The sequence below is a fragment of the Marmota monax genome, unplaced genomic scaffold, assembly GCF_021218885.2.
Source record: "Marmota monax isolate L192 unplaced genomic scaffold, Marmota_monax_Labrador192_F-V1.1 WCK01_AAM20220418_F8-fsc00021, whole genome shotgun sequence".
NCBI classification, from domain to species: domain Eukaryota; kingdom Metazoa; phylum Chordata; class Mammalia; order Rodentia; family Sciuridae; genus Marmota; species Marmota monax.
The window spans coordinates 9,362,166-9,388,762 of NW_026695228.1; the positions used below are offsets into that span (position 1 = coordinate 9,362,166).

The 26,597-nt window shown below is 37.8% G+C and overlaps 1 protein-coding gene across 29 annotated transcripts in view; it reads left to right on the forward strand.

Annotated features, from left to right (window-relative positions):
- The window catches only part of Arpp21 (cAMP regulated phosphoprotein 21), a 149,993-nt gene that overhangs the window by 19,942 nt on the left and 103,454 nt on the right, over window positions 1-26,597 (forward strand). For 4 of the 29 annotated variants that reach the window (XM_058576465.1, XM_046437279.2, XM_046437280.2 and 1 more), the window contains exons 2-4: window positions 23,340-23,516; window positions 25,213-25,379; window positions 26,342-26,383. In XM_058576465.1, the coding sequence (XP_058432448.1) occupies window positions 25,251-25,379; window positions 26,342-26,383 (171 nt within the window). In that variant the 5' untranslated portion in view covers window positions 23,340-23,516; window positions 25,213-25,250. Of the gene's footprint in view, window positions 1-20,532; window positions 21,924-22,039; window positions 22,881-22,989; window positions 23,517-25,212; window positions 25,380-26,341; window positions 26,384-26,597 lie in introns of those variants that run through there. The other 25 variants (XM_058576470.1, XM_058576471.1, XM_046437290.2 and 22 more) reach the window with 15 other exon arrangements.

The following is a 26,597-nucleotide window of genomic DNA, read 5'->3' on the forward strand; positions in this document are numbered from 1 at the left end:
GCTGACCTTGAGCCTGTCATCCAGCCACCCTCGTTGAACAGAGAAGGTCGGGGCTGGAAAATGTGGAGAAGCACCTGTCTCCTTATCCTATCCTTTCTCTGCTTCACCTTGTGAACCTGATAGGGTGAAATAAGGATGCACTCTAAATCTTAAAAGTAGAGGGTTTTCTTTTCTTTCTTTCTTTCTTTTCTTTTCTTTCTTTTTTTTTTTTTTTTAGTTCCAAGGCAAAAATAGCTTCTTCACTTATTGGACTCTGGTGATGTTCCCACAGAAACATCTTTTTTTTGTTTGCTTGTTGTTTTCAGAGATAGACAACTCAGTCCTTAATGACAGCTGTGGGTTGAGGTTGTACCAAATTAGGGTCTGCCTCAGTCTTCAAAGTAATTTTGAAGAATCCAGCATGGTGGTCAAGGTGATATACTACAAACCATAGAAAGAGTCCTTTCCCAGATAGGGTGACGTTTTGGCCTTAGACTAGAGGTCATGTGTCCATTTTATAGTAACAGGGATCTCAACAACATTGCTACAGAAGCAAGTACTGAATATACATTTTTGTTTTTCAGTGGGATGGTTGAAGCATCTTCAATTCGTGTTTCTGGCTGGGCATAGCAGATACCATAATCTCTTATGGTAAAAGGTGTAGTTATATGGTTTGGGGTTTTTCTGTCATAAGTGAATGACTATCAGTGGATATTATGTAAATTCGCTTCTTGGTGAACACATTCCAAATGCATAAATTCAAGGCAGTGAACAGAGCACTGGATTTCAGAATTGTGTGTGAAGAATTTCAGTACCATTTGACCTTGTGCAGGGATTTGATCCTCTCTCTGGATCTCAATTTTCTTTTTCTTTTTTTTTCTTTCCTTCCTTTTCACCTTTCCTTCTTCCCTTCTTTAATATGCATGAATGATGAGTTGCATTGAGAATTAAAACATTATGTATAAAGCCTTCTTTCCTTTTGGCCCTTGGCACATAAAATATATATGAAAACATGGTACTATCATTTTTGTGCCATGGAATTATGTTTCTGTGTTTCAGTTGAATTAAATACGAACAGCTATGGGAATTTGTGGTTATCATTATCTAGATACTAACTTTGTGATTCACTTTGAAAACGGTGATGCACACTCTCGTTTTCCCTTGGCTACAAAGCATGCTCCCAAGATTCTTCTGGTGAAATCTCCGTAAGACTTGTGAAGAAGTAAAGTAATTTATTTATGAGCTTAATTCCAGTGCAGCCATAGAGGTAAATATATCTCTATAAAATGAAGCACTTGATGCTTGAAGTAGCTGCCCTTTACGTAGCTTCTATTCTGAACCTCCCCTCTATGGCCCTAGGTTCTGGTGACTAGACAGACATGGGCTATGCTGAATTTCGGGAGCAAGTGTACAAATGTTGCTCTCCCGCAGGATGCGTGGTGAGAGATGAAGCACCAGCCAGCCTTCCGCAGCTGGGAAGAGCAATTAGCAGCTTCATGAATTAGGGTCTTGTTTACACTGTTGTCCAAGATAATCATTTGTTTGTTTTAACTAAGATGCTCTATCTTCATCAAAGGCATCAATCCTCATATTTAAATGATAAGATCTTTAAATCTCATGATAATGTTTGGATTTCACAGCAGGAACCTCTTCGAAGCCCATATTTTCTCTCCCTGACTTTGGTAATCAAGACATTAGTTATGTATATTCTATTTCTTTTCTTCAAGCAGATATGAAAATGTGATAGGATCTGTTCCGGCAACTTTTTCTCTGATACAAGTCCGTTTTAACAAATACCTTTGATGTGAAATCCTGGGATGCTCACACATGCGCGTGAACAAACACACCCATAAACACACACGTAGATATGAAATAATTATTTTACAAAATAGGTCATAGCCTTACCTTGGGTAATCTAATTCTTACCTATTCTGTGCTAGTTGATTTCATGCTACTACATGAATTCTGCTCCCTTCTGTGTTCTATTAATTCCATTGAGGTTATGGCCAATTATTTCACTTCATGACTTACTAAAAAGTCACACCTAAAGTTTAAAACACAATGATCTACATATAATTTCACTTATTCTATCTTATCTCTTAGATTTGTAGAAAGGAGCCCATCTGGCAGGACTGTGTTCTTTTGATCTTCAGCTGTGTGATCTTAATGCAAGGATCCCAATATTGTGTTCTTTCCCTGAGTAAAACCCAGTCAGTACCCTTGAAAGACTAGAATTACTTTTAATCACTCAGTAAGCACTTACTGATGATACAAATACTTTATTTTGGAAATCATACGTATCAGTCATTAATTAAACTATATTCAGTTGTCCCAGAAAGGGACTTCTGGCATAAGGTGGTCAGTGAACACCTAAAAGGTGTTTTGCTGACACAAGCTGTAATCTTCATGTAATCATAGCATTCAAACTTAGGTTATTTTATTTATACTTTTAAAACCTATTTTAGAGAAGAGGAAGAAGAAGAGGACCACTTTAGAATATGAAACTATAAATATAATCGATCAATATTTTATACTACTAGAAAATTGATATACCTTTCCTGATTTAGGCGATTAGAAGACATTCATAGAATAAATTAAATTTTACGAATATTTCTTAATTTCCTTTTATATCCCAGACACCTTCATATCCTTGGCACCAGAAGTAAGCAAAGTATCGTCCCTGTCATGGGAGAACGTAAAGCTTGACTCTGAGGTAATTTCAGGGCTCTGGGATCAGTGCTGATATAGAGATGCGTACCCTAATAGGAGCATCAATATGAATCCAGAGAAACAGATCATGGGGAGTGGGCTGTAGACAGCTAGGGCACTTGGCAGGGAAGAGGTAACTCCTAAATCTGGTTTTGTTGATTAACACCCAGGTCTAAATCAGTGATCTATCACAAGCTGTAAGGTGGATTTCTTACCAAAAAAGGAAACCTTCAGAGTGGAAGTGGCTGGGGTATGATTCTACCTGGTGCAGAGCTTCCTCCTTTATACCTAAAGAACTATCTGGTTCAGGAGCAGCTCAGTCAGGAGAGTGTGGATGCAGGATGACGCCTGGGTGCGTAAAGATTCACGTAAGTTCTTGTAATAAAAACATCAGAGAGCTGTTTGGTGACAAGTGTCACAGGTGTACATTGCACCATCTGCTGGCATAGGGAGAGCATGAGATGCATTGCCAGGGGCCGGAGCAGTGTTCTAGCCCTGACAAGCCTTGCTGGCATCCTTTTCCGGGATTCTCAGGTTATGGACCTTGAATTTTTTTTTCCCTTTTAGACTGAGTGTCATGCAAGAGGTAGTTTAATAAATAATCATAAGGTGTCACCTTTAAATGACCAAAATTATTTTAAATATTTGCACTTAAATTATTTTTTAAAAAAAATTTTCTTCAGGGAATATAGGTGGTTAGTCTATTCATACCTCTGGGAAAAAAAAGCCAAATGACATCTTTAAATAGTTGGCTCAGTCATCACAGGATTGCGGCTTGTCCCACATCTCTCTGTGCTTACTCTTGGCTTCAGCTTCTGATTCTGATTTGATCCTTTCAAATGTGAGCAGTCTGAATTCTGATTCTGCCCTGTTGCCACATAAATACCCTAGGGGTTCACCCTCAGTTAACCTTGATCCTTTGCTCTGTTAAACCATTGTGGAAATTGACTGTAGCCTGTGCTGTTGGGATCTGTACTATACCATCCCAGGTGAAAGATCTGGGATGGAGAGCCATACTTGGATTCTCAGGGAGAGCAGGAGAATGGCTGCTTCTAACTCTTCAGTGTGTATAACAACAGGTTAAGATAACAACTAACTTCATGCTCAAAGTTCTCAAAGGGTAGTTGTCAGACCTCAATGGAGAATTACTAGCCCTTAACTAAGGATTCGGAGTAAATGTTTCTGTTCTTACTTGTAAGTTAATACTCTCTTCATATTATTGGATGAATAATCTTTTTCTTCCTTTCTTTTCTCTTTGTATTTTATCATGCCTGAGCCTCATCTAAATATTTTCTTTGAAAATTAGTGAAGTACCTGGAGAGATTTGTTTGGAATTCTTTGTTTAGTGCACTTACTGAAAACAAAAAAATAAGTACTCGGAAAGCTAAATTGATGAACTCCTTGTTTTCAGCAGATTATAATTTATTGAATGCAGGTGCTATCAAGAAATATATGATCTCTATCTTTGCACCCTTCATACTTTCTATCTAGTAAAGGGCCTTGCATCAAATAGCAGCTGAATAAATAATTGCTTATCAACTCCAGTGGGATTATGAAGGGCTGATTACACACATGAGCACATGCACATGGATTGTCTGGACAATTAAAGCCATATCCTCCAAGAGACTAAAGGTTTTTCCTTGACCCATTTACATGCAAACATCAAATATGGAATAGAATTTGGCATTCTCTTATGGATCCATTGTTGTACATGAAAATCAGTTATCGAACTGCGCTCATGAGAATGATGACTCATGATGCTAACACTTCAGCACCTTGAGGCATATGCACAGAAAGAAATCATGAATGAATAATGGGACACAAAGATCGAATGAGATAAAGTGACTCTGAGTCCTTACCAGGAAAGCCCACAGAGTCCCGCTCAACATGTAGGAACATGATGTGTTACCTGCTCTTATAATTGTTTAGGCTGTTCCTTTACTAGCATTTTGAAGAGGTTGTGTACATGCTCTGCAAGGATTATTGAAACTTGAAAGTAAATGCAGCATAGAGAAAGAAGAATATTTGTAAATACCTTATGATGAACTATAAAATTCAAAAAATCTATATTCTGTTCTAATTGAGCTTTTTTATGCCTCACCTCTTTCCCCAAAGAGCATTTTAGGTAGTCAATAATAATGCATATATGCATATTTTCCAGCAGAAAGTGAGGCAGAGTTGATGCCTTTTGGCTTGTTCTATGACCTTGGGAAGCTTCTTGGCTTCACTGAGTTTGGGTCTTTCCATGTATATAAGAGAAACAGTGAAAGATAACTGTGAAAGGTTTTGAGGGAAATGATGTAACTTTATATAAGCTGATTGATATTTTAAAAGTAGTAATTAATATGTTATCATGATATCTTGAGTTCCTATTATGTGTCAAACATAGTATTAGCTGCTGGTGATTTTGAGATTTAAATCAGAGATGTGATTTTTGGAGATGACTGCAAATACTTAAATTTGGGGTTAGAGTTTATGTAGCATTATAGTGCCCTCTATGAGTTAGAAGTAAAGTAAGTAAAAAAAAAAAAAAAAAACAGAACAGAACTAAACAGAATCACATGTCATGTGTAGATGAGAATTCACAACTTTGGAGGAAAGTCGTAGTTTTTTTTTTTTTCCTTCTTTTTGTAAGAATTAAATGTGGCCACATATGAACCAATAATAACCAGAGTTACTGATTGGTAAACATGTGCATACTATATACATGCTTTAGCAGCTTTACAAATATTGCAAGATTTGGTGAAGTGATGAGATAGAAGGGTTTTGAGAGGTGATTTAGAGGAGGTGGAGGTGGTTTAAAGATTGATTCTTAACACGGGTTTTATTGTCACTGCATAGTGTTTTCAGCCTTCTAAAAGGCTGTGCCCAGATGTTGAAGGTAGGATTCTAGGAAGCAGCCTCTGAGCTGGAGTTTAGAGCACAGGATGTTTACTCAGGAGAGTTCTTAGGATCCACACCTTGGAGGGGCAGGAAGAGGAGTGAGATGGGGAGAGGGAAATGGTGAGCTACAATTGGGCCAAAAGATGAAGGTAGTCTCTGCCAATCCCACAGGGACCTCTGCAGATAGATTCTTAACAAGGGTTTTATTGTTATTGGCCTTCAGAATGTCCCATACAAGGCTGATCAGGCCCTATAGGCCCTGCTTGAAGAGTTACTAGGTTATTAGATGTGGACTCCTCTAGGAAGGGGTGTGGTATGAGGTGATACAGCTCTAGCAGCTGAGACAGTCCTTCAGGAGGAAACAAGTCCTCAAAAGGAGATTGGTGCCCAACACTTGAAGTCTACTGGGAAGATAAAAAATTAACACCAGATTGTCCTCGATACCTTGGCACAGATATATCTCAACTCTTCTGTTGAACAAAAATTGTCATGTATCGCTGCTAGAGATAAAAAAAAAAAACTTCATTAGATGTTGATCAGTTTTTCCAAAGAACCTATGATCTATAAGAAGTTCTCAGGTCTCTCATATTATCCCTAGAAATGATAATAAATTATGTACAAATCAGGGTCTCTCCCACCTGGACTGAATCATCTAACAGTGAACTTAATCCAGAAGAACTTTTTATCATGGAAATTTTCAAAACATGTACAAAATGGAGATAAATGTACGCACCACAGTGTGTCAATATTTTGCCCTTCGTGTTCCAGAAGAATTTTTAATAGCATAAGGCACAGCCTCCGTGTTGATCAGAGACAGAGCCGGAAGGGTGTGCTCTCAGAGCGGGGTGAGATTTCACAATGCTTGAAGTCAGGAATGTCTCTTAATAGCACTGACGTGACTGCAGTTGAAGTTGTCAGAGCCGTGATTCTGGGAAGTGGCATGCCCACCCCCACAGTCCTTCGGAGCAGTACCGCTGCTCGCATTTCCACTGTCCTGGCTTGGCTATGGGAACTGGATTTGAACTTGGACTGTGTGCTGATGTCTGAGGCTATCTCAGTGTCCCATGGCATCCACAAAGGCTATGTCCCAAGTCACAGATCAATAAAGGTGCTGGGCATCTAAGGTGCTCGCTTCAGTTTATAATTTTGCTATATAATTGGGGAGTCTCCTCTGGAACTTGGTGAGCATGAAAGTCATCTGACCAGCCTCTTAGGGTCTTGGCAATTTGGGGGGTCCCAGTAAAAAGCCTAAATCAAAATTTCTGTTTAGGAAAGAAGTATCTGAGGGAAATTGTAAATGTCTAACGCAGTGTTTGGGATCTAACTAGAATCTTGCTAGTTGAATATCTAAACAACTTCTGACTCCCTACAATTCAGGTCCACTGATGGCTCTGTCAAAGCCCTGTTAGACCATGTCTGTCCTCAGTGTGAAAGGCCCTGGCATGCCTTGGAGTGAATCAGCAGTCCACTTCACCCTTGTGGAATGAGCAGGACTTTGTTGGTTGTTTGGCTCTGGAGCAGGTGGTGGTGGGGGTTGCGGCTGTTGCATTTCCTCTTTGAGGTGGGGGCTCAGCTGTTTCCTTGGTCATGCGCCCTTAGTAAGTGGCTGGAGGAGGCAGGAGGCCAAGAATACAGCTGAGACTTGAGCTTCAGCCAAATCCCAGCAGCTGCTACTCTGTTCTCAGAGCTGGAACAGACTCCAGGCTGCTATGTGGCCTGATCTGGCATTTGGGGAGGGGCCTCAGAGGAGTGTCACTTGCATATTCTGAGTGACATAACGCACCTGCTATTTTTTTGTGTGTGTGTGTGTGTAGCCTCACTTGAGTGACACTTCTCTGACATTCAAATTATTTGAAAAATTTTGGATTGCTGAAAATAACAAAAACTTTCACTCCTTTGGAGTGGTTGAATTTGTATGTCTTAAAGGGATTCTTTTTTAAAGTAAATCTTAGGTTATATCTGAACTCAGAATGTATAAGTTTTTTTTTTAATATGTTTTAGTTGTAGATGGATATAATACCTTTATTTTATTTATTTATTTTATGTGGTGCTGAGGATTGAACCCAGTGTCTCACACGTGCTAGGCAAGCACTCTACAGCCCCAGGCCCCATAGTGTATAAGTTTAACATAAACATGACTTAGTTTACATTTGTCTGTCCACATATGCATGAAAGCAGCTGGGAAAAATATTGGACTAGCAGTAGGAAGAACAGAATCCAAGTTTTTGTGTGACTTATGCATATAGATATGTCATTTTGGACAATGCATTGCCTTTAGCTTAAGCGTGTGTGTGCGTGTGTGTGTGTGAGTGTGTGTGTGTTTCATGATGCTGGGGATTGAACCCAGGGCCTTGTGCATGCAAGGCAAGCACTGTACCAACTGAGTATATCCCCAGCCCTGAAGCTTGTTTTTAAAAATGTGTTAATGATATAATAAATCTCTCAGATCAGATTATGTGGATTTATATTCTGAAGTTAAAAAATTGAAGAGGGAAATTATGAACTCTATAAATACCTACACAATCAAAGTGTTCACTTAGACAGACACACATCTGCATATCGATTTCTACATAGCGAAAGGTAATGACTTTTAAAATGACTTACCATAGAGTTGCTTTATATAATATAAACAAATCCATTTGAAGATAAGAGATTATATCAGGCATTTGGGATTTAGCTATTTCCTTTATTGGAGAAACAAGAAAAAAAATGCTCTGGGTAAATACCACACAAGTTCATGAAAGGATCCTACCATTTAAAAGCTCTGGGCTGCTGAAAAGCTACTTAATGAACTACTCAATTCTTGATGAACCTACGCATGCCTCCATGAGTCTCCTAAAGGGTACATGCAGAATATATGAAGGCATGAAGTTTATCCTATTCATTAATAGTTTTGGAGGAAAAATGATAGGATGCATGTGTTATGTTTTCTAAAATAACCAGGTCATTGCTTATGGGGAGATGGTGCAACTGGTCTTTTCCTTTCTCCTCAGACCCTTACCTCCAACCTCTCTACTCAAGGAACAGTGGCTAGAAGCAGGAGCTGATTAAAAGTGACAAACCTATTTGGGGCTTCTCAGTAAAGTAGATTAATATACAATATATATGAAGAATGCCACAAAAGATTACAGTTGTCACTTACCTACTGTTCCCTGTATTCAAACAGAGGGAATTTAATTTCTTTTTAACTAAGTCCCCACCACCCCACAGAACTGTTAATTTTATCTGAAAAGCTCTTTGATAGTTCTGTACAGAGAAAAGTAAGCTTAAAAAAATATTCAAGTCAGTGGTTCCATCCTTGAATTATGAAGAAATTTTAGCCCAGTCATACCTGCAATTATTCTTGACTTCGTTGTTAATGAATTTGAGTTGTTTTGATTTTGGTATTTAGTCCAAGCACAGAGCATATTTTATGAGAATTTAAATGTTTATTTAATTAGTCTTGAGGTTCTTTTGGCATTTTATTAAATTATGTAGTTTGTGTGTAGTGTTATTTTCCCTTTGTTTTGTCTTTGACATTTAGTTAAAATATGCCTTTTCACAGACTAAATTCCTTTCACTGTACATTTGATTAAATGTGATTATTCTTTTTTTAATTGATTTTATTTTTTAAACACATGACAGCAGAATGCATTACAATTCTTATTACACATATAGAGCACAATTTTTCATATCTCTGTATATAAAGTATGTTCACACCAATTTGTGTCTTCATATATGTACTTTGGATAATGATATCCATCACATTCCACCATCATTGCTAAATCTTTCCCTCCCACTCCTATGTCCTATCTAGAGTTCATCTATTCCTCCCATGCTCCTCCTCCCTACCCCACTATGAGTCAGTCACTTTATATCAGAGAAAACATTTGGCATTTGTTTTTTGGGGATAGGCTAACTTCACTTAGCATTATTGATAGTTTTATTAACAAATTTTTGCATTGTCTTTACTTTCTTATTTTCTGATGAAATGAGTAATTACACTGCAACCATGAACATGCGCCACTGTGTGATTAACACTGCAAATAGGCATTTGATTTTTTTTTTCTATTTTTAATTATTTTTTGGCTATAAAGGTAAGGCATTTCATTTGAAAAGCCTTGAATATACCTGTGACCTCAACTCTCTCTGGTGAATCCCTTGACCTGATTTGCCTCTGATATCACTTTGTTATTTACCCTCAGGCATGTTGTGATTGTCACCCTCCTTCCTTCCAGAAGTATATGGAGGAATGTAGCTCAGTGGTAAAAGCCATGCTTAGTATGTGCAAGGCTCTGGTTTCAGACCTCAGCACCACCAACAACAAAAAACTGTGTATGGATGAAGTTGAAGTTTCGGAATCAGTCTGTCAGAATTTGAACTCTGCTCTCATCCCTTCTTAGAATTAAAGTTTGATATGATACTTAATGTCTCCATGACTTACCTTCTTCCACTCTAAAACTGGATTATTTTACACTCTATTTATATTTGCATTTAACTTTGTTTTTATGTGAAACCTCAAATTGTATCAGAGTAAAGTTAGCTTTATTTACCAATGTCATTTATGGCAGTGATAATGATAATGATGGTTGGCAACTAATTGTTAGTTTGGAAATGAGATCACAGTGTTTTAAATTCTGATTAGGCACCATAATCTCATGACTGGTTAAATTTATCTATTAATTCATTAAGTAAGTAATTTTTCAAAGAATTACCAAAAATTAGACACTTTATTTGGTGTTTTAGTACACTAAAAACTTGTTTTTAAACAGCTTCTGTGAGAAAAGCATAAATAATTTTCACATTCTTTCTGAAGAAATGGCAATTTTTGTTGTTTTGTTTTTTTTAACAATGATCATTGAAAATTGGGCTCCATATATAGCTTTGCTCTCTTCTTTATGCCTTGTGGAGAGGTGTTGAATTAAAAGAAGAGAAAAAGGCATGGAACATTCCTTCTTGCTAATTAAAGAAATGTGTGGTCTTTCTGAAATAGGACTATAAAGCATACCAATTTACAATTAAAAATTTGCAATAGTATGCATATAGCATATAGCATCACTCCAAAATAATGTACTTTGAAAGTCAGTAGTGGGGCAGACTTTTGGACAACATGTACAATCTTGAAGAGATACTGATTTTCAAAGGAAGATCTTCATAGCCTGGGATCCTACCAGCTTAGCAGTTGGGTAGAAGTAATGGTGACTTGATCTTGTCTGTCAAGTTGAACATCATCTGCAGCACTTCCTTTCTGAAAAAACAAACAAAAACAACAAAAAGGAACTCATCAACTCCTCAAGTCAATTGGTCAAAAGGAAAACACAAATTTCCTTCCCAAGAGATGGACAGTTTCCTTCTCTCAGAAAACTTTGCTACTTTTCATTGCAAGGCATCTCTGATTTTATTTTTGAAAGAAAGCTATATTAATAAATATTATATTTATTGTATCACATATATATACAACATCTATATAACTATACATTTATATACACATTTCTATGTGTATGTATGCATAGGAACTTGTTTGTGAAAAAAGTTTATATTAAGATGTCTAGAGACTACATAGGCCATGGTGATGAATAGGATATCAATTGCTTATTATTGCCAGCTAGAAAATAAACTTTTGTTCCAGTATTTATTTTAAGAAACGGCCGGTCCTGCAATTATCTTTCAAAAGCTGCTAGAGACATGCCTAAAAAGTTCAATTACGTTTTCAGCACATAAAACAGAAACAAAATCCCCTAGAAGTATATTTCAACTTTATTTGCATAGGTAACCTTGGGGAAAGAAAGAAAATATTGCACCATAATACCTTATAAGAAGATGTTTCCTGAATTTTCTAGCCAATTTCTAATCATGTTGCCATGTCACAAAGTCTGCAAGAAAACCCAGGCCACTCAACCAGCTATTTGAAGAAAACAAACAGGTCCTAAGGTAGATTTTGTTTAAATCAGAGCATTTTTTTAAAGGAAATATATTCCAAAATTGGCTTAATAAACCCACACATGAGTGCCAGAGCAAGTCCATCTAACTCGATGGACAGCATTTATTTTCACTTTTGTAGGTAGCCTTAAGCTTGCCATCTTGGGGAGCCCAATGGATTGCTGGTAGACCCCATTGCTGGTATGTTCTGTGGGCTGGCTACTCTTCTCTTCACTCCTGCCAGGGTCTCTGAAGTTTAGAGCAATCTTGACCTGATCTGAACATGACATTTCTGGTCATGTTCAAGCCCCAGAAGAGTAATCAGGCCACAGAGAGCCAGCACTTCCAGAATCGAAAATAGAACCTTCTAGGCTGTACAGATAGTTATGGACCACACAAGATTTCAGATACCTGGGATCCCACATTAGTACATTTGCAAATAGCCCACATTCAGATGACACAAAGTATAAACACACATACAAACATTTAAAATTAGGATACCAATAATGCCTTGTAAGGCTAAAAGTTGTCTTTTGTGTAAACATGAATAGAATTATTTGGAACTTTTAGATCCAAATCACTCCTCTTGTCATCATGCAGATAACTTCTGTGAGGCTGAATACCTTATTGAGTTCTTATCTTCTTTATATCTTCTTCTCTTTTTAGTGAAATAAAAAAAATTGTTCAAAGCACAGAGCACATTTTCCTATATACCATTTTATCATTAATATAGGACAATGCTATTTCCATTATACCTTTTATCTATAATCATAAAATCTCTCTGCTAGGTACTAGTAAAAAGTCCTGAATGACTTGTTGTTTTCATAGTTTTATATCTATTTGTGAGAAACAAATTTTATTACAGGTTTCATCACAAATTGCTCCCAATACTTCATATTCCATTTTTATATATTACTTTTGCAAGAGAGTCCCTCCTTCTTTCATTGGTTCGTTCCTTCCTCTTCTCTGTCCTTTTTTATCATTATAAGTAGAGAATAATTATGAATTTTAATCATCATATAAATTTTCTTCACAATTAGGCTTTGGGCTTTGTATTAAGGATTCTATATCCAATAAACAAAAAAAGATTCTGCTTTGGAAAATGCCTTGCTATATATTATGAATGTAACTACTGAATTCTCCTTTCTTATCTATATTTAAAATCTTGAAGGCTTTACAAATAAGCCATTAGCTCAAAAGCTGAGTATTGTAAATCACATAAGATTGACAGATATTTCATTTCTATGATATATCAAATCATAAATTTAATTCTTTGCTAGATAATCTCACCCTGGAATTTTCCTTATCTATAACCTGGGTACACACTCCTGCAAACTTTGAACAACTACACTTTCTAATGTTTCTGTTCTTTGGTGTAATAACAGATATTCGATCTCAATTCTAGAGATCAGATTGTCTCCTTGGTTGCAGGGATACCATAGCACATGTGCTTTTTAAGAGCAAGGCTGCACATTAGAAAAATCGAAGTGGTTGATTTAGCTTCCTGTGTTTTTTTCCCCCGGAAATGTCAGTCTGCATTGGGTTCATCAGGAGTTTTCTTCTATTGAAGTCTCTGAAAAGTAAGTGCACTTCAAAATTCTTTTGTCTTTTCATGTCACCTGTGTACAAAACCAAGAGCCCTTTCTAAGCTCTTATCTTAGACATTATAAATCTATGAATTAAAGCCCCAAATCTTCAAGTTCATCATCAGGCATCCATGGGGAATTTCTAAACACAACGTAACTGTTTTCCTTCAGTGGTCATGGGACTATACACCTAAGTCCAGACTTGACCTTGTGCTTTCTGATGTCAGCTGTACTTTTTGCCAGTTCCTTCATTTAGAATGGTAGGATAACTTGTTTTCTCTCACTTCTTTTCAAAACTCACAGAATTTATAGCAGCTATTCTTTCTGGTGGGGGGTTGGGGGGTGGGAGGCACTGGGGATTGAACCCAGAAGAGTTTGACTACTGAGCAATATCTCCAGCTGTTTTTGAGACAGGACCTCATTAAGTTACTAAGGTTGGTTTTGAACTTGAGATCCCCCTGCCTCAATCTCTGAGTAGCTGGTATTACTGGGTGTGTACCACCACACCTGGCAAGCTGTTATAAGATGTGAATGGTTGGCATTAATTAGTTTATAATAAGGGAACTTCAGAAAGCAAACACCATTTTCCTTAATTCCACTTTTTCAAGATTGAAAAACTGGTTGGAAAGTTTGCATAGAGGAGAGTTCATCAGGCAGATGACATTCACTGGCAATGCTTTTTAATTTTGAATGTAACTACCTCCTTCATTGTCCCTTTAAGCAAGAATGTATTAATTTAAAAAATACATAAAGTCAGTTATAGGGCAGGGAGGGAATGAAATCTTTTTGCTCAATCATCTGTTTCAGACAGAGTGGGCATATGATTACAAGTCTGACATTGAAGACATCAGGTGGACCAACTTCAATCTATAGCCTTTTAACCACATATTTTCTGTAAGTAACTATCCAAACAGGGCATCTGAGGTCCAATCAGCATGGCCACAGATGACTTCAGAGCCCAAGGACTGCCCAACACAAACAGATGTACACCAGGTCAGATGTTTTCAGTAGGAAATTATCTTCTGGCCAAATCATGGGCATACTAGAAAAACATAGATTCTTCTCCAAATGTGTTTTGAGGTTGTTGAAATGCTTTTCTTTTTGTTCTCTGAGTAAACTGGTGTAGACTTGAGTTCCTGTTCTGTGTGAAGCAGCATACACATACCCTGCTGTCCAGGGAACTTAATCTAGTGCTGACATGCATCATCTGGAAGATTCCTTTAGAATGCTTATATTTAAACTTGACCCAAACCCTCCATATTTGGAAATAAAAGCTTTAGAGACAGTCTTCTGTGAATTTGGTTTCTGTTTTATTCTACTAGAGTCTCTGTAAGTCTTCTCTCCAAAGGTGCATGGCTCCTTTCACATCCCAGCTGCTTGCCTTGTCTTCCAGGAAAGGAGGCATTCAATGGGATACTGATGCCACCCTTCCTTAAACACTTGAGGTCCTGAACTAGACCCTTTCCTCCTTTGCACCCTTTCTGAGTTCTGAGGTAGATGTGTTGTTACTCACTTGCATCTACCTTTTTTTTTTTTTTTCTTTTTTCAACCAGGGATTAAACCCAGAGGTGCTTAACCACCGAGCAACATCCCCAGCCCGCTGTCTCGCTAAATTGCTTAGGGACTTGCTGAACTGCTGAGACTGGCTTTCAACTTGCAATTCTCCTGCCTCAGCCTCCAGAGTTGTGGGATTAAGGGCGTGCGCCACCACACCCAATTGAATCCTTTTATAGAAGTTTAATTGTGAGGAAAACTCCATCACATCGTTGCTTACCCACCAGAATAAATAAATAAATAGGCCAAGGTTGAATGCATCCGTTTCTATTTCAAGCGCACGTTCTTACAGGAAGTCTGAGGAAGAGTAGGATTCTTTCATTGGACACTTACGTTATTGTCTAGCAGATATGTTGATCTCAGCACAGGGGCTTCTCGGTTTTCATGGCTGTGCCTGCAGTGGTATCAACGTGTATTTGTGTAGCATTCTTTTAGGCAGTGTGCAGAAAAAGGAAAAACACCCAAGAGGAGGAAAGCTCCCGTGGTTAAGAAGGCAGAACAGACCACCGTGATGCGCTTGTGTAAGAGGTGTGATGCGCATGTGCAATCCCCCGCGGTGCCATACGAACACCTTGGCACCCTTGAGTGCTTTGTCCTGAGGGGAGGGGTGACCCGCAGGTGGGGGTCCTGTGAGAAAGAGCACTCAGAGAAAGTTCATGAAGCAATTGACAAGAGCACAACGGGGGGGGGGGGGGGGAGAAGAAGTGCTGCCTAGAGGAAATGCTTTCACCCAGAGGTATGAACAGGGCCCAGAGGTCTGGGCAGTTTTATTATAATCGATGCCATCCTGCACCCACAAGTTCCTTCAGGCTCAGGAAACTTTCATTCTGGGGTTCAGTGTCTTTCTTTTATCCTTAATGATAATATCTTTTCCATTGCCCCTGTTTTCTGTTAGTTCTATTCATTAGCTTTCTTTAGATGGCTTTTAAAAATTAACCACCAAGAAAACTTTGAGGAATCTTAAGTCTAACCTTGGCAGTGACATGCATTGTTTGCATTATTTGCTCTCATCCTCTGGATTGCTTTGCCCTCCGGTACCTTGGTGTGTTGACTTCTGTTGTCAGTTTGTTAGCTCCTTCAGCTGCAAGCACACTCTCTTTCCTTGATCAGTTCCTAGCTAGGGACACAAAATATTCCACAGAGTAGGTGCCCATTAAATAGGCTTCAGCTCTTATTTATAGGTTTTGTTTTATTTTTTGGTACTGGGAATTGAACCCAGAGGGGCTTAACCCCTGAACCACATCCACAGTCCTTTTTATTTTATTTTTAAGACAGGGTCTCACTAAGTTGTTCAGGGCCTCCCTAATTTGCCAAGGCTGACCTCACTCTTGCAGTCTTCCCGCCTCAGCCTCCCAAGTCACTGGGATTACAAGCATGTGCCATCAGCCTGGCTTCAGCTCTCTTTTCAATGGCTAGGCCCCTCACAGAGCTTAGTCAGACGAAAGCATTTTGAGATCCATGCAAACAGAGCATGTCATGATTTTGCCATTGGGTCAGTTTTGGTGGCTATTGGTTAAATTTAAGGGAAATTTTAATCCTTGCCACGTGGGTTAATAAGTCTCAGAGTGATCAGATGTCTGGCTTTTAGATGCAGGAAGCAAAAGCATAGTGAAGTCACCCAGCCATCACTGACTGGTGTCCAGGTACAGTATGGCTCCTCCTTTCATTCACTTAGCCAAGAAATCCTACTGTGTGCCAGGCACAGTTCTCAGTGATTAACACAGAGTTAGACAAAACAGGCAGAAAATCCACATGATTGTGTGGCTTACATAATAGTAGGGAGAGAGTGTTTTTCACTACTTAAAATTTGTTACTTTGTTAAAGAGTGACTCATCTGCCTTGCTGAGCCCTAAGGGGATCCAGTGATTGAAGGAGCCATCAGCCAGCTGACTTAACACTCAAGAGACAGGGCATGCAGGCAGCTTTTTGCATTCCTCACCATAGGCTAGTGACAAATGAATGCAGTTGATGTGGGGGATAAAACGTAATAACTATGTAAAGCATTCGGTCCAAAATTTCCCATGTAGTAAGCACTCAATAAAAGGTGGTTGTTGCTTTATTAGTGTGGTTGCTGGATTTTGTAGAAAGAGCTTCCTATCTAGATGTTAACACAAAATTATAGCCTCGAGCTACCGGATGTAACTAGAAGCTGTCTCTGAGTTTGTCTAGCATTCCACTTGCTCTGCTTGGGATGGCAGCAGACATCCATTTCTGTTAACCATGCTCTGCCCTCACTCTCCTTCTCTTTGGGGAGTAGAGCACACCTCCTACATCATTCTTCTCCAATCACAGATCCCTCCACCTCCACTTTGCTTTTTTATTTTGGGGAAGTGCCTTTCCACATCTTTGGTCCTTGGGAAAAATCCTTTTATTATTTTTGCTGTGGAGGAGGAACACAAACAATTCAAACTTCTATGCTGATTCCTTCAGAGTAGGTATAATAATGATGAATTTGTTAATAGTCATTCTGACAAGGCAACTGGAAGACATGACACTTGCATTTATGGTACCAAAAACAGATAGGTATCAGGATATACATAGGATGATATAGGGAAAACAGAAACCTCATGGGAAACCTCAGATTTCCCCTAATTTATATATAGGAAAAAAATGACATTCATGGCCATTTCAAAAGTCCCATAAAATAGCAATTCATCAGTTTTTCTTGACTTTTATTCATTTTATCTAAATGCCTGTTCCTTTCTTCTTTTCTATGAAGAAGGTTTTAATAACTCAAACACTTAGCTCCCACTCTGGCTCCTATGACTGCATCACATTTGCTAAGTTTCATTGTTTTGAAATGACAGATGCTTTTTTTTACTTCTTGTAGGAATGAAGGAGAAAAGAGTTCCTGTCAGACATCCTGATTATTTTTAAAATTAATATTTCTCCTCCTTCTCAAAAATGCCTCTCCCCTTCGTGATGAATTTTATATTTTTGAACCCTTTAAACCAGAAAGGAAGACATGAATTTTGTGATTAATCTTTGTTCTATCCCAAGATATATCCAATGTAAAGAATTGAGAAAAAATGGATTATTTTCTTGGCATCCAGATAAAAAGAAAAAATTTAAAAATTGCATTGAAATGAATTGAACTGAACTTAAAATGCAAAAGTTTCTAGGGTCTACAAATCCAGCAAGAGTATCATTTCAGGGAATCATTGCCTCTTCCCGTCTACAATTGTGCTGCTTGGTGTAGGAGATAACAGGTCAGTGAAATTGAGAGAAATAATCCAGAGTAAGTGTATGTAACTTGATGGCATTCCTGTAAGGTCTAACTATTAAAGGACGTTTTTGTTTTAGCAAAGTCATATGGCATTGTCTACAAGATCCCAGCTGCATTTGTAAATTCTTGGGAAATTTGGTTTAGTTACAATTAGGATGACAAGGGCTATTGTTTACCTCCAAGATCCTGCTTTTTTTTTTTCCCTTAAAGATTAAGGAGATGCTCACTTCTCAGCATTACATGTGATCTGTCACCAATATAGATTCTAATGAATTAGTTCATATTAAAAACTGAACATGGCTTTCTACAAAACCTGAGCATGTTCTATCTGGGAATCATGTAGCTATGTAGTTTTCTGTGTGGCCTCTGGACAGATAGGCACTATGAGCTCTGGATGTGGAAAGAGGAAGTTGGGCAGATAGCAGATATTTTTAGGGCGTTCTGACAGCTATGGTGTGTGGGTTTTCAGGATTTTCAGAGACGGACTGAGCAAATGTCTGGAGACCCAAATATGTCCATGAAATTTTGGGGATAAAAATAGGAAAGAAACACACATGCTATTATTAAAAGATATGCTCATATCTGTTTCTGTTCCGTGTTTGTGAGCTGATTCTCAGGGAAAGAAGATAGTGATCGGGTGAAAATAAATGTGTGGATCTCTCTTGCAACATCTTGAAAATTAATTGTTTCTAGTAGGAAAATATGGTCTAGATTACTAGTAGAGGCATCATTAAAGGATAAGAATTTGTGAAAAGAGCTCTGACCTTCAATCAAAATGATTGTGTTTTTGACCCAAATCTGCCACTATAGGTGGTGGATCTTGTTCAAATCACTGTATTTGATGTCAGCTACACTAGCTGGTCTGAAGGTTCTTTGTACCTCTGTGGTTCTGTGTGTACTTTCACTCTTTTTTAAAGTTCATACCTGGTCAGAGGTTGATGACAACACCCCACATTTGGATAGATCATGGCTGGACTTTAATAGAGTGAGGATGGAAATGTAAAGTAGTGTTAGAATGCATGGATTATGAAAGTTGAGGCCATTTGAAAATCCTTGGACAAGTACCAGTGGTTATTCAGTCAAACTAAAATCAGCATCAGCCTCAGTGCAGTCAGAGATAGTTGGGGCTTACTTTATAATATGGCATTAGGAGACCATTGACCCCAGTCTCTGTGTCTTTGACTTTGGTCATTTTTTTTGTTTGCAATAAAAAATATACCAAAAGATGGGCAAGTCATTCATATGCTACCAATCAGGTGCTCCATTCCATCTAGCTATCTTGCCCAGATTAATGATAGCCTGATATTTGCGCTGCCTTCAACTATGTCAAGAGTAGGCTATGGACAAACAATGTATAGAGTTGATAGTGTTTATTACCCTCTTTTGGTGAGGCACATTGGCCCCATGTGCATTGACTCCAATTGAGGTGCAAATGTTCTCTGGACATTTTATTTCCCCTACCTAATCTCTTTGATCTTCTGGGGTCCACATTATATGGATAATTAGCAAAGCTTATTTATCAAAGACAAGGCTGCTAAGAAGATGATATAACTTATTGGGTACCTGTACAGTCAAGTACTAACCAGGGCATAGAACTAGTTTGTATATGTATGTGTCATCCATATATCAGAGGAAATTTTGTAAAGCAGAATACCACTTTTCCCTCTTGTACTATCATTTGTTGGCCTTGATCTTTTGGAGCATATATTGATTTGTTTATTTTTTATTCATGTAATATTTGGAAGAAAGAAAAAAATTTCAAAGGGAAATTGTGTTATTTGACCTGAATATCATGTCTTACTGTAGAATATCTTTGTACTTGTTACAAGAATGAAGAAATGAAACACTGGCACATGACCTTTTTGCTTTAGATGTTTTCATTGACATTAGACTTGTTTAGTTTTGAAGCATTCATATTATCATGAAACTGCTGTTTTGTACAAAGCTTTGGCATTCATTCTTGTCATTGTTATAATCCAGCTAAATATTGACCTGTGTGATTTTTCTATTCAGGTTTATTACAATGAAAGAAAAAAAAGGTGAAATTCTACATATGAGTTACTTTATGTTTTTAAACTGCCCAATTCTTTGACTAAGCTTAAACAAGAATATTTATGTAATATATTTAAGTCCCCTAAAATCTTATGTTAACATTCTTTTTTTTTTTTTTTTTTTTGAGTACTGGGGACAGAACTCAAAGCCTTGTGCATGCTAAGTAAGTAAGCACCCTACCACTGAGCTACACGCCCAGCCCAAATTTGTTTTCTTAAATGAAGAATTGATTTTTTAATTTTTCTTCTGGGTTCTTCTTCCAAAATGGTGTTCTGATTATTTTATTATTTGCATGATGACTCAAGAATCTTATGGAATATTTGTGTATTTGTTTGACCCCAAAGAGTTTAATTTAAAGATACAGTTCATGGTTGAGTGTTTTTCATGCATGTATTGAAAGATAAAATTTTCTTTAGGAAATCAATTTATGTGAAAATTTCTTCTTAATGTTTTTGGATACCTTACTAAGATATGATCAATGTGTACTCATTGTTGCTTTCATTTCTGAAAGGTTTACATTCCAATATCTTCTCTTTAAATTTAACTTTACAGGTTGAAAATTCTTTTTAAAATGTTAGCAGAGTAACTGTTTTGAGAATGGGTACTATTCTGGTTTATACAGTTCTGCAGTATTTATGTATTTTATGTGAAAAATTGAAAACTGTCTACTGTAACTGTGATATGCAAGTGGTTTTCATTTGTATAACTGTGACCTGCTAAAAAAAGATGAAAATATAACTATAAGAGAAACATTTCAATTGTCCATATAAGTAGATCTGACTGTGTGGTTTTGATATAAAGTATCTATTCTGATCTGGGATGAGATTAGTCATCTCTGGGTTAAGTTTTAATGTAAGTACTGTGTAGAAAGTAACTAATGAATTGACTCTCACAACTTGCAAATAGAATTCAGCCTAAATTTCCGGTTTAGATACACCCTGAGAACTAAATCCCTGCTGGAATTTGAATCAAATCCTGATCTTGCTTTGCCTACGCGGCAGCACACTGATTAACATATGATACATGCACGAAAGTAGGACACAGTTTGTTGGTGGTAAAGACAGAATATTTGGTGCTTTGTACTGGGTCTTCCTCCTCTTTCCCTCTTTATCTTATCCCCACAATCCTAATTGTTGTGATCTTCAAATCTAAAGCAAGCTAAGGAAATAAAAACAGCATAAATATAATATGGAATTATTGTCTTCATTGTAAATAGCAACTAGCATTTTTGATCAATTTCCTATGGACCGTTTTTGGCCTCTATCAAATAATAACCCCCAAATTATGGTTAAAATTACATTGATATTGATGAGAACTACACTAACTTTTATTTTGTGTATTTATTTGTATATCAGCTCCTCCCCTTTCCATCCTTCCAACTCTAAAAATTAAAATTTGGTCAGAGTATCTATTAACAAAATGTTGCAGAAACATATTTATTAAATATAGTTCGGGTCCTTTGTGCAAATGAGAGAACGTGGAACAAATGGAGATTAAATGGCTGTGGAAGGGTGGGGCTAGTTTGGGGAACAGAATGCTGGAGTAGGGCTGGTTTCCTGGCACTGCTTTCTTAGCAAAGAGAACAATTTTAATCAGTTACAAAAATATTTGTGATCCATATGTTCCTCTCTGCTCACTCCCATATGCCCATATTCTCTTTTATCTCGGTAGATGATGACTTTATGATTCAAGCATGCAAGAATAATACCTCGCTGACTTTAGAGCTCAGTGCTATTTCAAAACCCTGTTCTGGTAATTACGCACACATATATACCCAGTCTGTTAGCGCTTGGAGTTAGTTATGTGAATATCAGTTTGTTCTTTCTTTGTGGAGAGAATTATATCTTGCATCCTCCTACTGAAGCTGGAATCATGTATCTAAGGCTCAGATTTCAAACTGCATTGCCCTTCACCTGCTGGATTAAATGCCACTGTACAAATATGACAGTCAGAAAGAGAAGGCAAAGGGGTTGGCGATGACTGTTGATAACTTCATTCGACTTGGGAAAAGGAAAACAGAATCCAAAAAGCATTTGGTAATTCCACTGATTGCTGATGTTTCTTCTAAGAAAAATTAGGTGATGGGTGTGTTAGTTAATAGATCCTGATTTTAAGACACGGTGACTTCTATTTAATATTGAGTGTCAGTTATAGTATTCAGCTGGTCAAAATTGAAACATTCAAATTACTGTTGACTAGCAATCCATTTTGTTCTAACTGCATGTTTGCTTATCTTTCAATAGCTATATGATATCCAAGAACAAAAGATGCATGTTTTAAAGACAAATTACCCATCTTGATAAAGCATAAATAAATCCAGAAATTATTGCCTTTATTGTATTTTCAACAGTTGTTTTCTTCTTGCACAATAATTGGCTTCATAACCCAGAGTGTTGTTAGAACAGTCACAGTGAAGTCCTGTGAGGAACCAGCCATGCTCATTTAAACTGGTAGAGGGTGGATGGCAAGGGGGGCAGTTAGGGTTTTCACAGAAGGGCATAAGTTGGAAGAGGTGTGCCTGCTGTTGTCAGTTAGCAGGTGTGTACAAGTAGTTTTACAGCAAGAGGAAAGAGATAGGGCTTGGTTTTGGCAAACATTATTAGGAGCCCATTTCTATGTTTGCATTCAAGCTGTCTTTGCTGTTGCTCCTGTAGGAGTTGTGAGCAAAAGAAAGTGCACATTATAGCATGTATTGTTTTCAACAGATTTGGAGTTTGCAAATCTTTGAATCCTTCTGACAGTGTTTCTTCACTGTCAAACAGAATGCCCAGCTGGTAGAGCAATCCTAATGGGGAGGGAGGGGTGTGGATAGACTCTTCACCACGCAACAGGGATATCAGGAATTCTTCTCAAACTGTAGGTGGAGTAAAAAGAGCTCTCTTAGCCATGCCCATTAGGAAAGTTTTCTTTATTTCCTAACTTTAAAAAAAACAACAACAAACTTTATAGACAACGCTTCATTAAATCAGAAACTTTAAATTTGCTTCACTAAGGTAACTTTCACAAAGAGTCACAGAAACAGAATTAAAGTATATCATATTAATCTATAATTAAGACAAAGACTTGGGTTAAAAAAGGAGGCAAGGCTGTTGCTCATAGGTGATTTGGGTTCTCATTGAGGCAAACACACAAGCTTGTTTTTTTTTATTTTTTTTTAACACAAAGTGCGAGATTTCACTAAAAAAGGTTAAAATTGAAGTGAGTAATCTTCAGTGCATAATGCAATTGTTAATTTTAGCTCCTTGCGTGGGTGCCGCTCTGACTTGAACAGCCGGCTGTAGCCTTCATTAGAGAAGAAGCAGGCAGCTTGAGACAGGTGGAGCTGGATCAAGCTGTGAACGTGATTTGCTGGAAGCTGGTCATTAGTGTTAGAAAACCAGTCTTATTTATTTTGTCCTTCACCCTACCATGATTATTGCAGTTATTATTATTTACTTTTCGTCTTTTTTCAGGTTAATGATGATGCGTCAAACTGTGTAAGGGAACCGCATGGAGATGGGCATTCTGAACTGTTAATGGGGACATGGGACGCCAGTTGCCTCTGATTACTTGTGTGGATTTTCCCGGTGTAGAACGACAGAAGCCGCTAGTAAGTCACCAAGACCTACAGCAGGAATTCTGCGTGAAAGGTAAAGGTCCTCTCTGACTGTCACCTCATCTGTATTTTACTATTATGACACCAATGTGCCTGTTCGTGTGGAACATTTCACTGACTGTAACCAAGGTAGACGGGGATCCATATCAGAGGCTTGTTTGGCTTGCAGTTTGGAAAACTAGAGCTCAGTTTGTTCACTCCATTTTACATCTGGTCATGATCTGCTTTTTTACTGAAATGTTCTGATAAATGAGTTAAGGCAACCAAAGTTCTTTCTCCTCCCCCCTACTCAATACACTGAGAAACAAGCTGTTTGCTAGTGGGAAACAGAACTTTTAATTTGTTAACCACACATACTGAGTGCCAGTAGGATATGAGAAATCTGTCAGAATGCACCGGATCCTAAAACCTTCCCAAACTTGAAAGCATTGATCATTAGTCACTTAAAGACTTCAAAACACTGTCCTTTAGGAAAACTATTCCTTTTACATTCCCACAATCCTTTGCCAAAATGAGCCTGTGTATTTTAAAGATCATTACATCCCATCTGTTCTGTCATGATAGATTTTAGCAAATTTGCAATAGAAATTGCTGTGGTATAGATTTTTCTTATGCTTCCTATTTCCAGTTGGAAATGAAATCATTGAATTAGTAAATGGTAATTAAACACTCTCCAAGAAACATCCAATACTAATTATCACTGGACAGTCGTTACTTGGGAATTTTTATGAGAAAAAAATAACTTTTTCAGTTATAGCCTCTTTCTCTCTCTTCACTTTTCCTTCCTCTTTTCCTACATCCTTCCTTCTTTTCTTTTCCTTTCTCATTGCTTAAAAAAATAAGGAGGAAGTAAGTGCTAAATTATTCATGAGCCTCCTCTGACAGCACATCAGACGGGGAAGTGTCAGAGATTTTATGGAGGTAGGGAGGAAAAAAAAATAATAACAGGCTTTAACTTTGAAAAGCCATTTCCAGTGTCTGTATACTAGACTCTTGTGAGCCTGGAGTAGCTGAGTTGAGTCGAGATAGCTTCATTAGAGCTGCCTGCCAGACTTCCTCTGCAGGATCTTGCAGCACCAGCAACTGACAGGAGCCTGAGAGAGGGCTTATGCTTTTAATAATGTAGCTGTCAGTTTGAAGGCTGGAAATATTGACCCTAAAAGGTTTATTGCCAAAATTGGATCCCATATTTATACTGAATTATTACCTCTTCAGTTGATTTTTGCCCCTTGTTGAATATACTATATTCTTTGTACTAGGTAAGTTGTGTCTGTGGTTGAAACTTGAAAATGATCTTGGAGTCATTGTAGAGATGCTACAGAACATCATTCCCACCTCTTGACCCAGAAGTTGAAGTTCAGCTATTCAAGAGTTAGAGAACTATTCTCATTTTCTTCCTCCACTTTGTAGCAGGGCATGGGCACTGGGAGTTGTGTGGGAGTTAATGTGTCTTCATCTAAGCTTAGTGGATCTGTTTTGATGGCAAGGTATATCACAAGTGTGCTTGCGTGTGTGCAGAAGGGTGTGGATGGGGTGACCGCATCTGCCTCTTATGTATGCATTGGGTACTTGATTTCATCTCTTTTTATCCTCTTTTTCATATAAAATTGATGGGGATGCCTGAGTTGTTCATATGAATTTGCATACAAAGGGAGAAAAGAAATATGTCAACAATTAGAGTCAAAACTTTAGCTGCACTGATGATGTTTTCTGATATCTTAACCTCCTAGGGCATCAAACCTTATTATTTTAATTTGCATCTGGGAGAATGTCTGAGCAAGGAGACCTGAACCAGGCCATAGTGGAGGAAGGGAGGACTGAGCAGGAGACAGCCGCTCCAGAGAATGGCATAGTGAAATCAGAAAGTCTGGATGAAGAAGAGAAATTGGAATTGCAGGTAAGCCTGGATAGACCCCCGATTCTCATACCACTGTGTGCTTTTTTCTCTTCCTTCTTTTCTAAAATACTTTGAAGATGTGTTTCTTCTTTTTTAAAAAGAGTTTGACAAGTTAAATGGTTAGGAAATATTTAATGCTAATCCTCTCCTTTCCCAATTATGAATAATTTTTTTTTTCTTGATTGAACTATACTCTAAAATGCCTTTTGAAACGAAAAATATCTAAGGAACATATTTAATTATCGAATTTGCACACATCATCCCAGGACCAGTTGCTAGACCACTTTGAGCGATACCTGCAGGGCCTCTCCAGAGGCACCTTTGGGCTCTCTGAGTTTTAAAAATGGGCTTGCAATTCTATGGAAAGATGAAGATTTGATGCACAGCTGACTGAGAAAAGTCAAAGACATAGCTCTGGTGACCTTTCATGGGCATGTTAAGGTTTAAATCTTATTATCAAACAGAGTCAGAACACTATAGGGGAAGTATAAGACTGGCAGTGAGTGAAGGAAGTGGACAAGTGTTATAATTAAATACACTAAGATTTATAGGGGAAAGAGATTTGGTAGAGGGAATACAAAGGGTACTTAGAAATGGTGTGTAAGTATCAATTTCCTTTGAACTAAACTTTGAAAGTGTTAACTCTTTATGTACCAGTAGTTGGTAAAGACTGAGATCACAAAATGGTCAAAAAACATCAAGGCTAGCTTTTCTCCTCTCTTGTATTTTTTTTTTTTTCTGAAAAGAGAGATAGCTGAAAGTTAACACTTTGGGGGAAGCTGGGAGCTAGGGCAGGGGTTCTCCCTGGTAATTGGAATGCCTGGTCGGTATTGTTAATTTCTCTACTATTTGGTAGTGATGCCTTTTCTTTTCCACTTTCTCATTCTCTTTCTCTCTCTCTCTCTTGCTTGTCTGTTCACTGTTCTTTTTCTTTTTTATTTCATTTTGTTTCTAACACACAGAGGCGGCTGGCAGCTCAGAATCAAGAGAGAAGAAAATCCAAGGTAGGGTTCTTGAGATTCTCGGTAGAGCCGTAGCGTGGATGTTGTATATTTCACATTGGGGATAAAGGATTTGCCAACAACTCAAGGCAGTTGTGTGCAGATGTGGTGGGTCGCAGAAGGGTCGGTGCTGTCTGCTTTTAATGGGATCATGTTCACAGGTCTCTTTCTTTCCTGCTCTGTATGCTTTTTTTTTTTTTTTTCCAGTTCCAGCATT